This window comes from Hemibagrus wyckioides, linkage group LG05 (assembly GCF_019097595.1).
Source record: "Hemibagrus wyckioides isolate EC202008001 linkage group LG05, SWU_Hwy_1.0, whole genome shotgun sequence".
Classification (NCBI taxonomy): Eukaryota; Metazoa; Chordata; class Actinopteri; order Siluriformes; family Bagridae; genus Hemibagrus; species Hemibagrus wyckioides.
The window spans coordinates 20,941,759-20,954,258 of NC_080714.1; the positions used below are offsets into that span (position 1 = coordinate 20,941,759).

A 12,500-nucleotide genomic window follows, 5' to 3' on the forward strand; every position below is an offset into this window, starting at 1 on the left:
TCATGTGTATATTGAGTAAAGTAGACCTTTACATTACAACTGTTGTTTTATTACTCCCACGGAGCATATATTGAGCATCTAGATCTAATACTTTTAGTGCCTTGAGAGATAAAGCCCGACTTTTTATGACATTTTGTATAATAAACTCCAAAACTTTTACAATATACATGAAAAACAATACAACAGAATTAAAAAATCACCCCACTGTTGAGGTTTATATGCTAGAAAGCTACGTCTTTGTTAACATGTGGATCAAGCTAGCAATGCCGTTTAAACATAATGTGATTTTTTAACCAGTGAAGCCAGTTAAATGTTTAAAATTACATGCTCCAGCCCAAGCACTAACTCCTAGCTAGCTGCTTGCCTTCAAAAATGATGCTCTGAATTAGCGTTCCTAATTACTTCATTATTAAAGTGTCTCCGTCATGTCATGTCACAGCACTTCTTCTTCTTCTTCTTCTTCTTCTTCTCTGTTCGGGGATGTTGTCTTCATTTTGAAAAGTGGAGCAATTCCATCTAAAGTTGTACATGTTAGCCTTTAAGGCTCCCTTTGGAGACATTTACAGTGTAGTGTAGTGTATAGTGTTGTACATTACCTGTCAGGGGTTGTGGAGTTCTGCACTTGACATTTTCATTTCTAGCATTTGGCAGACACCCTTATCCAGAGCAATTTATGCCATTTTCTTATACCACTGAGCAACTGAGGGTTAGGGGGGTTGCTCAGGGGCACAGCAATGGCAGCTTGGTGAACCTGGGATTCAAACTCACAACCTTCTTATCAGTAGTCCAACACCTTAATCACTATGCAACTACATCCTTATTACATTCTCATGAACTGAAACCTCACAGCCCCAAGCTGTTGCGTTTCATGCCTATTCTGTAGCTAAGCCTGTGATGCCAGATAGATAAATCCTTACAATGCTGAGATTATATCATTAGTGTTATACTGAAGTTCAGTGTCTGTATTCTCTGTAACTTGAACGCGATGAAGTTTCCATGTGGCAAAATCCGAAGTCACACAGCATATAAGCAAGATCTGGCACCGTGCTAATAAACTGGCTACACGGTGGTCATGTTTATACTGGTGATGTTTTACAGCATGATACAGCTTCCAAACAACTGAAAGTGGAAATGACATGTGTAAAATCACATAATAATCGAGTCCAAGTTTATAAATTGCTGGACCTGCCATTAGTTATTTATCTGTATTACATTTTTAATTGATCGTTCAGAAATAAAATGACACATCCTAGCGACGGCGTTCGAAAAGATATATTTATGAATTTATATTGGGATATGAATAGAGATGTTTATAAAATAAATTCTTTAAATGCATTGAAATTGGCATGAGTTATGATACATTCCTGATTCTGTGTGTGATAAAAATGCTGGTGAGTTCAATTATGCTAAAAGATGTTTGTAATTATGTGTTATCCAAACAAGATAACTAACTCTCTAACTCTCTCTCTCTCTCTCTCTCTCTCTCTCTCTCACACACACACACACACACACACACCACAAAACACAGCTGATAATGCAAACCCTGGGGCATAAATCTGTCTCACATTTTAGCTTTCTCTCTCTCTCTCTCTCTCTCTCTCTCTCTCACACACACACACACACACACAAATGCAATGCTTTGTAAGGGTTCAGACATTACTCACATTACAAAAACTCACAAACTCATGCACACACACACACACACACAAAACACAGCTGATAATGCAATCCCTGGAGCATAAATCTGTCTCACATCTTAGCTCTACCTCTCTCTCTTTCTCTCTGTCACACACACACACCGTTAACCTTAGTATTTGTTTTGTCAGGTACCATGTCAGCTTTCTCATGAGGCTTAATTAAAAGACTGACAAGGCAAAAACACATCTACTCACACAAACTAACCGTACACACATGTATAACATTTAAAACACACACACACACACATCTGTGAAACCTCATTATGAGCATGTAGAATTATAAACACTAACATTCTCACCACTAATGAATACGTGTCAGGTTTGATATTATAGTGGGGTTTATGGGATCTGGTTACGAGAGGAGATTAACTGCGGTGTCTGATGTGCAGATCGGTTGTAAAGGCTTTGTTATAGACTCTATAGGAAGGTGTTTATTATGGCTGTATGTAATTAGTCTGAGGATCTGAATGAAGATTAGACCTCAATACCCTTCAGTTTGTGTGATAATTAATTTAGTGACAAAAATGAAATACAGTTCAAAGAAGTAGAAAACAGTGACAGCAATATTACAGAAAGTTATTCATTTTAGTGCAATGCAGTGTGTGTGTGTGTGTGTGTGTGCTTGAGTTAGTGAGTATTTTGGTGTGTCAGCCCTTACGTAGCATTGTGTGTGTGTGTGAGTTTGTGAGTATTTTGGTGTATGAACCCTTATGAAGCATTGCATTTGTGTGTGTGTGTGCTCAAGTGTGTGTATGTATGCACGCTTGAGTTTTTTGGTGTCTGAACCCTTACGTAGCATTGCATTTGTGTGCGTGTATGTGTGTGTGTGTGTGTGTGTGTGTGTGCACGCTATAACCATGTCTCCTAAACCCTAGCCAGTGTGTGTGGGCTGGTCAGATGATCCAAAAAGGAAGAGCAAAGAATATCGCTGTGCTGAGAGACACACAAGCGCTACTGCCACTCCCCAGGTCATGACATTTGACCTTTGCCCCAGACGTAGCCACTTTTCACCTTTTAATTTCTGTTGAATTAAAAACAGCATTCTAGACAATAGCACGATAATAGTTTCTTCAATATTACAGGAATTCTGTGCCTCAGCTGAGAGATGGGTCAAATAGGCTCCATTTAAATGTGGGGATAAATTTCAACTTAATGTCCACGTTAAAACTGCCATATCAATGGCATTGAACTGAATTGAACTGATCTCAGATCCTAACACTAAAGGAATGTTTTATTAAAGGCCGGTGCATTCCGAGGGCAAACTAGTTAAGCCTAAAGATGAAATACTCTTGTATTAGTAAATGTTAAGCTAGTAAATCTTTACTGTCGAACAAGCTAGAACTTCTAATATCTAGTGAACTATAAAAGCAGTAAGCAGGCAAGTGACAGCTGAGCAGCTTTACAGGAACTAAATCACTGACTCACGGTGCTTATATGTGTAAATCCCACTTCCTCAGACGTTTAGCAGTGCTATTTTTTCATCATGAGAAACAGTTTACAGCCGGTTTAGTGTGATGACACACACCAGTACCCAGTGCTGTATTTAGACTAGATACACACTCTTATTAAGCTTGATCAATAAGACAGGAAATGTCTCCAAAATGAGGAAGGATGCTGGGTAATGTAGTTGATTGCAGCTTCCGGACTCAGACAATGTAGCTGCTTGTAGGATGGTATAAACAGGAGTGATGCACCGATGACTAAACCACATGAATGGTGGGATTTGTGTGCAGGAAGATGTGCACCTTCACTTCTGTGAAACCTATCATATTCCCAGTTTAGGTGTGTTGCAACGTTTCTATTAGTAAGAAATGTAAATGCTGACTGAATGATCTCCAGGAAACATAAAATGAACAGGCTTTTTAAAAGCATTATAGAGTTCATTTCTATAAGAAAAGATCCCATATCAGTTGCTAAGCACAAGCTACAATGGTTTTCAGCAGCTGACAGAATCATGCTCACAGTTTGTGATACTAATAATGCAGTCTGCTTCAGTAAATCATGTCAGTGTTGCTGATTTGTGTTCAGTTTCAGATTTATAGTGATGAAATTCAGTAAAAAAACTTGACCTATCAGTGGTTTGATTGAATTATAAAGAGTCTGCTCTCTCTCTCTCTCTCTCTCCCTTCTGTGCTGTGGCTGTGGTAATGCTCACAGCTGCAAAACTAGCACAGCTTTGGCCTAAAACTCAAGCTGGCTCATGGAAACATTGTAATATTGGACCAATTACATGATGAGCTAGTAACAGAGCTCCAGTTCCACATGTTCCAGAAATGACCTGTGTTCGGAAATGTAAACGAAAGCCATTTAATCCACCAGTCAAAAAAGTTCAGGGTTTTATATGGCTATGCAACTCCTCGTTGATGTACTCCCTTGGAACTAGACGAGCCAGAAGAGGTTCTAAGAGCAGTGCTTTAGACAAAACAGACATTTTTGCTTGCTTGAAGTACCATTTGATCCATGATTTTGAATCATTTGCTATTGTCTCATCAATTGAATAATGATTGTCCACCAGAAATATTCTTACACTCAATGGCTACAAATACAAACACAGCAGTGATCAAGAAAGTTTGTCATGGTCCATGATTTTGAATGATTTCTTTGTTGCCTCACTAAATTGGATAAAGATTTTCTGCAAGAAATATTCTTACATGTGATGGTTAGAAATACAAACACAGCATTGATCAAGAACGTTACTCATGTAAGAATATATAAGTTGTCTAGAATCATGCCTTTTGAAATGTCTACACAATCAATACCACTAATCCATCAATCATTGTGCGTTCAATTTTAGTGCTAAGATTTGGGTCACGGTCATACTTTTGGCTATAACTATATATTGTAGTTTAGCAAAGCCTGGTCCAGTAGTGTGTGGTGTCACAGTTGTAATGGGGCCACCTAATGAGTAAAGCCTAGAATAAATCAGTTTTTCTTATATATATTGTCATTGCAGGATATTCCCAGAAGTCTATTTTAGTGTCGGAAAAATACCGTATTCTGCTTAAACGTTATAGGATTTGTAATAAGACTACTAAATGAGATCCATCCATCCGTTCAGCCACTCATTCATCCATAAATCTCATCTTACCCTTTCCTTTTCCAGATCCACTGGCCACTGCCTGGGAACAGAGAAGACTGTATCTCAAAAGGAAAGGAGCCAGAGGTGAGTGAAAGATGTTTATGTCTAGTTTTTCTAATTTAATTTCCTAATTTGAGCAGTTTCCTGGTCCGTTGCCTATAAACTTTTATCCTTCAGTGTACGTTTGATCCCAACGCAGATGAGTGCCGATCCAAATGGGTACTCCAGATGGATCCAAACAGATGACTACTTAGATCATGGATCAAAAAAATATAGCAGTCAAGATGAATTCTCAACTTAAAAGATTTCTCATTTGGCAAATACGAAAGTAAAGCCTACCTTTGGTGCTTTGGACGCCTTTGATTTAATACGGTAGGCAGGACCTAATGCTTTGGTGTGGACAGTAAGTGCAGAGATGTGAAGTTTGCTTTCACACTATGGAAAAGTAGAGCTGTGTGTAAGACTATTTGACATGCTGACCAAACGTATTCATGTTTCCATGAACTCACTGAAACTCAGAAGCCTCATTAAGTATAACAAGCAACTCAGGCTTTCGATATGCCCCAAAAGACACCATCACTCTTAAGCTTTTACTCTCATTTATCCTGCTTCTCCATTTCTTTCCTTAAATAAAAGTCATCAATCTTTGTGATGATAGTGTTTCATGGCCACGCTACGTCTTTTAGCATTTCGTTTTTTTCCGTTCAGAGGCTCTGCTAACTGTGTGACACAGTCTTTTGACCGGCTTTCAGCCAGACAGCCAAAGCATTTTGAACAGGGTTTTCTCTTTTTCTTTGTTTTTTTTAATCATTAAATCACTATTAGTGAGACGGAAAAAAGGTACATGATGATAATATAATTAACATAAACATTAACCAAGTGTTCCTTAACCTAAATAGTTTTTGCATTGCATTGCATTGTGTATTTAATGACTTATTAACTGGCATCTCTCAGATCCTAATAGGACTCTAAATGAGTGTGTTATTTAAAGCTGGTTTCTCATTAAAGAGTTTATACTATTTAATGTACCCTTAATGTATTGTTGGGACATGTGGCTGGTCCTCATGAGTATAACTGCTTTTTCTTTAACTTTATAAAAACATGATACCGAGGTTAAGGTTACGGTTTGAATAGCATTAATTAGGCCCATTATATCAAGAGAATGTCCTCCCAAGAATAGTACAATATCACGTCAGGATTTTCATTCAGATCTTGATTCAAGCTGTCAGATAATAGGTCTAGATAAGGAGATGATTTATTTATAAAGAAAATAAAAGTCTCAAGCGCATTTATCAGACTGTGTTTGTAATGGACACGAGTATGTGTCCTCTTTTTCCTTATTGTGTGTGTGGGTGTGTGTGTGTGTTTAAAACATTTTTATTTTGAATATAAATTATATTATCAGCAACAACATGAGTGAATCTTAATACTATGTACATGAATTTCTTTATATTTAGTACATTTAGTCCCCTACAGAAAGACAAACCCACAACGGTCACTGAAATCATTTGAAACTGACAAAAGTAATAATAAATAAAAATTTACTGAAAATCAGACATTGCTTTTGAACTGTGGTTCAACAGAATTGTTAAAAAACAAAACAAAACAAAGTAAGGAAACTGACCTGGACAAAATTTGACCATAGGGACATGTTAAACTAAAGTGTGTCCTGTAATTAGCCACCCATCACAGGTGACATTAAACTTGTAATCGATCAGTCTGTCTATTTAAAGAATGAAAAGTAGTCACTGTGCTGTTTGGTATCATGGTGTCCACCACACTGAACATGGACCACAGAAAGCTAAGGAGTGAGTTGTCTCAGGAGAGCCAAAGGAAAATTATAGACAAGCATGTTAAGGGTAAAGGCTGTAAGACCTTCTCTAAGCAGCTTGATGTTCCTGTGACTACAGTTGCACATATTAGTCAGAAGTTTAAGGTCCACTGGACTTCAGCCAACTGTAGTTTCTTTAATTGAAGGGTACCAACAGTTTTGTCCATGTGTGAAGTGACCCAGAAATAGCAGATTTAAGATATTATACATATGTTTTTTCTCATTATGGAAAGTTTTTTATGCAGTGGTCAGTGGTTAAGGCTGTAGGTTACTGATCAGAAGGTCAGGGGTTCAAGCCCCCAGCTCTGCTTAGCTACCACTATTGGGTCCTTTAACAAGGCTCCCTATATGCCCCAGGGCAGTTGCACTCTGACTACAGCTTCTTAACAAGCTAGGGCATTTAAACAAATCTCTTTGCTGCTAAGTATATATGACAAATAATCTGCTTCTTCTTTAATCTGCTTCTTCTTAACTAACTATCTAACTAAATAAATAAAAATCTAAGTTGTCATTGTGGCCTCAAACTTACAGACCCCACTGTGTATAAAGTAGTGTGTGTGTGTGTGTAGGACACGTAAGGGCATTGTGACAGCTTCCTGAACTAATTGGGTGGAGAGTTCAGGGAATATGCCGTAATCTAATGACTTTGACCTTGGCCTTTTGTTAAACTGAAACTTTAGCTTTGTTTCTGTCTGGCCAGCGAGAGCCTTGTGAACCGACAGCAAGGCGGTTTACACTGTAAAGAACAGGAACAAACCTCACCTTGTTTTCCTTCCAGTTTTCACTCAATTCCCTTTATTGCTGTCCCCACTTTTGCTGTTAGCATTTCATTTTATTATCCTCATTTTATTTGATTGTTATTGACATGTGATTGTTTAAACCTTTTGTCCTCGGCCTAATTCAGTACAATTCAATTCAGTTTAATTTTATTTGCACAGATCTTTTCATGTAAATTGCCACAATACAGCTCTCCATATAGGAATATCAAAATTCAGGATATAAATGTTTCATTTTAAAGTGATCTATATCTCGAATGAGCAAGCCAGAGATGGTGGTGAGGAAAAACTCTCTAAGACAATATTAGGAAGAGATCTTTAGATGAAGCAGATTCGAAAGGAAACCTGTGTGTCATTGGATTCTGTGATTATAAATCATTTCCTCTCTGTAACTGTTCTGTGCTTATGATGAAACAAGAACACACACCTTGCCGTGACACTGCCCATGTGACCTGTGTGCTGTTTGGACATTATCAGGTTTAAGGTGAAATAAATTTATAATAAAAGAACATAGATCCATCACATCTGCTCAGTCACAGAATTTATTTTCTGTAGCTCTAATACTGACTGTAAAATGTTGGCAAAGTTATGTATTTGTTATGCGGTGACAGGCAAATGCAAACCAGATAAACTTTTGCTCTGCAGGCCATATGCTGAAATATATGACGTGAAGAGTGACTGTTAACTATAAAAAAAATGGAAAGAAATCTGAGAATGTTGGCTGCACTTTTTTGACCGTGTCTGCATTGCACTATACATACAAGCCTCAAGAATCCCCCCCGACAACTCTGTACACACACACACACACACACACTATAACTATACACAGTGCAATGTCCAGTGACCTGGAAAGAGAATTTACATAAACCAGACTTTACTTGCCTACACATTCATAAAAAAATATAAATAAAAGAAATAATAATATGAAGGTGTGATCTTAATGCCAATAGTTCTGTGAACAAAATATTAATCAAAATTAACATTGCATTTTACTCCCATTAAAAAACAAAACAAAAAACCCTATCCTATACAAAGTTGTTAGGTAATTTTTATGTATATATATATATATATATATATATATATATATATATATATATATATATACATACACACATACATTATATATATATATATATATATATATATATATATATATATATATATATATATATATATATATACATAAAAATTACCTAACAACTTTAATAATATAAAACTGAGAAGGAGAATACTAAAAATAAAGAATCAGCTCATCACCAGTCACTGTCTCTTTTTTATACAATGCCACCTGGATCAGTGGGATTTAGTATAAACCGGATATTCACTTGTTTGCCAGACTCTATTGTTGTCTGCTTTGTTTGGTGTCTGAGCAGCACACCACTGGAACTCACATGTTTCCCAGATGACAGCTGTTGGGTGTGTAGAAGAAATCTGTGTGTGATGGAACCTGGGCTGTATTGACCAAAATCAGCTTCTTAGAAATGAGTGTAGAGTTTGCATTTTACTTAGAAACCTCTCAGTGATGAGTCGTTTATCCCTACAGTCTGATCTGTAATGCAGAGGGACTCAAACTGCTGGTGGGGTGTGACTGAGAGATGTAAAATATAACTAACAAACAAACAAATGACCCTTTAGACCAGGGGTCCCCAACCACTGGGCCATGGGCCAGTACCAGGCCATGGATCATTTGGTACTGGGCCACAAATAAAATAAATGTATTTATTTTCGAAAAATTGCCACTTCCAAAATGCACCACATTCCTGCATTTTACAAATGCCCCTCCCCTGACCCACGGGCCACAGTGAAATGGTCCGGTATCAAACCGGTCCATGGTACAAAAAAGGTAAAAGGTTTGGGGACCCCTGGTTTAGACCATTTGAAACTGTTATTTAAATTTATTTTTTGTTTGTTTGTGTGCTTGGTTATTGTATTTTATCTGATATAAAACAGTGAAAAAATAAAAGGGTAAATAAAACACTGACTATTTCAAACCTACCAAAAATCACTTAAAACAGATTTCAGCAAGAGACCACAAAAATACTCCAAAAATAGTTCTTTTCCCCCCCTAAAAAAAAGACAGATGAATCCGAAATGACTGACAGCCACACATATGTTTTAAGCTTTCCACTTGAAAGATGCTCTGATGCAGTGCTTTGTTTTTCCGTCACGGTAAATTGGTAAAACAAGGTTTTTTTGTTTTTTTTGTTTTTGTTTTTTTTTTTTTAGCCCTGCCACTGAAAAATATTAGCTGAAAATAAAAATACCTCCACTTTTATTGTTCAGCCAGAACAGAAAATAAGACTAAAATGTTTGACTAGAATTTTTATTTTTAAAAGATTTAACAATTTATAAATGATCTAACAAAGACTAAAAAATAGTCTAACTAATCTAAATAAGACCTTATGGAAATTGATTGAATTTTTTTTAATTAAATACATTTTAATTTTATTTTGTTTTATTTTATTTTATTATTTTTATTTATTTATTTATTTTTTTTTACGGTTCACTGTGTTTACCATTCTCCCTCCATTTAGCTCTATTATTAGACTGTGGTTTTATTTTTATTATATTTCACTTTCCAGTTGATAATAGGATTTTATTTTTATTTTATTTTATTTTTTATTTTCCAGATTTTTATTTATTTTTTTAAACATTGTGGGAGACTGGGGATCATGGCGGAAACGGCAGAATATGTCTGCTTTAATGTATCAGTGAGACCCTTCTGAAAATCTTAGTGACGGAGGACATTAAGACATGTTTCAGGAAAGAGACACATCAATTTTGTTGCTTGTTAAGCTTATAAGCAGCTCCTATCAAGTGTGTGTTCATGTGTGTATTGTTACAGACGGAGTGTGCTAATTTTGTGCGTCTTCTCCACCCCTTTAACCGGACGCACCTCCTGGCATGTGGAACCGGAGCTTTCCAACCCGTGTGTTCTCTCATTTACGTCGGGCATCGTGGAGAGGTATGTCCTGTCACAAAATCTTATGACTCTGTGTGTGTGTGTGTGTTGAAACAAGGTCTGGGTTGGTGTTGCATTGTAGAACCATGTTACACAAGTGAAAACAAAAACCTGGACAAATAGGATACATTCTTTCATTGCAAAAGACAAAAAAGATCTCCGAAGACACGGCCTGAGTGACCGACCTCCTTTACAGATCAAAGATAAAACTGTTTTGGGGCAAAGATCATCCCACCCACAGGGTGACCTTGAAGGTCATGACCTGATTGTGAGAGGAGAGAAAAGCAAATACACTGATTGATCATACAAACTTGCTGTCCTGAATGTGACATTTATATACACACACACACACACACACAGACATGCTGGACTGTTGCCTACCAGTCCATTTCAGGTTTATTGACACATCATGGCTGTGCACCACATCCACACACACTTTACTGCGTTTTTTATTAGTTGAACTGCAGATGTTTTGTGTGCAGAACAGCTGGATGATATAATCAACAGCAGAATGAGAGGCCGAAAGCTTTAAAACACCCTGCATCGGATAGAACAAATAAGCATTGCGGACAGTACGTGTGTGTGTGTGTGTGTGAGCGAGATTAATGAGTGTGTGCGTGTGATGTAGCGGGCAGGAGATTGAGGCAGACAGAGTGAGAGGAAGAGGAAGGATAAAAGTGAGGTGAGGATGAGGTCCTGTGGAAAGCAGAACACACTGCCAAATGAAAACGTCAAAGAAATTTCTGAACAAAGTGAGAATAGATGAACAAAAGAACATGGAGCACCTGAAAAATTGTGGGAGATAAGAAAGCTGCTAAGAAGAGACCGAGAGGCAAATGAACAGACGAGAAAGACGAGAGGAAAGGAGAAATGTGAGAAATGATTTCGACAGGAGGGATAAAAAAAAAAAAGAAGAGATGTTGAAAGTTCCAGCGAGAGACAAAGAGGGGATTTCACTTTTAATATATCCTCTGGTGTCTTAGTATGGTGTGTGTGTGTGTATGTGTGTGTATATGTGTGTGTGTGTGTGTGTGAACATCTGGCAGTTTCAACAAAGGGTGTAAAAGAGCAGGTCTGTTTCTGTGTGCCAAGGTCCCTGCACATTCACACACACACACACTCGCAAATTGTGTACACATTCATGGTTACTGTACACACACACACACACACACAGACCGACTGAACAAATGCAGGCACACTCACAGACATACTTACTGTACACACACACACACACACACACCCCATACTAAGACACACACTATATATGAGTCAATGACAATCTTTCTGTACAAACACACAGACTTTATGACAGACAATCTTACTGTACACACACACACACACACACACACACACACTTTATATGACAGTCAATGACAATCTTTCTGTACAAACACACAGACTTTATGACAGACAATCTTACTGTACACACACACACACACACACACACACACACTTTATATGACAGTCAATGACAATCTTTCTGTACAAACACACAGACTTTATGACAGACAATCTTACTGTACACACACACACACACACACACACACTTTATATGACAGTCAATGACAATCTTTCTGTACAAACACACAGACTTTATGACAGACAATCTTACTGTACACACACACACACACACACACACACTTTATATGACAGTCAATGACAATCTTTCTGTACAAACACACAGACTTTATGACAGACAATCTTACTGTACACACACACACACACACACACACACTTTATATGACAGTCAATGACAATCTTTCTGTACAAACACACAGACTTTATGACAGACAATCTTACTGTACACACACACACACACACTTTATATGACAGTCAATTTTATTGTACACACAAGTTCAAGTTAAATTGGAAAAAATATATAATAAATATAATTAATATGGGTCAATACACGCAGGAACATAGGAGGTGTGTCTGTTGTGCCAAGAAGTCTAAGCATTAGTCCCATATATTATATGAAATACTTTCTATCTTTCTGCTATATGAATTTATCTCATACAGTTATCTCATTCTGTGATTGAATATTCAGATTTTATTGTGTATTCCTTCTTTAATAAATCTGTATTTTTTTAATGGCGGACAGCATGCGTTCTCACTGGAGCCTTCCAGTGTGGAAAACGGGAGAGGACGATGCCCT

The 12,500-nt window shown here is 37.2% G+C and overlaps 1 protein-coding gene across 1 annotated transcript in view; it reads left to right on the forward strand.

Annotated features, from left to right (window-relative positions):
• sema3bl (sema domain, immunoglobulin domain (Ig), short basic domain, secreted, (semaphorin) 3bl) overlaps window positions 1-12,500 on the forward strand; it is a 42,706-nt gene that overhangs the window by 15,291 nt on the left and 14,915 nt on the right. Inside the window, exons 3-5 of the mRNA XM_058390119.1 lie at window positions 4,801-4,860; window positions 10,229-10,348; window positions 12,447-12,500. The exon at window positions 12,447-12,500 is cut by the window's right edge and continues 37 nt beyond it. Of these exons, the coding sequence (XP_058246102.1) occupies window positions 4,801-4,860; window positions 10,229-10,348; window positions 12,447-12,500 (234 nt within the window). The remainder of the gene's footprint in view (window positions 1-4,800; window positions 4,861-10,228; window positions 10,349-12,446) is intronic.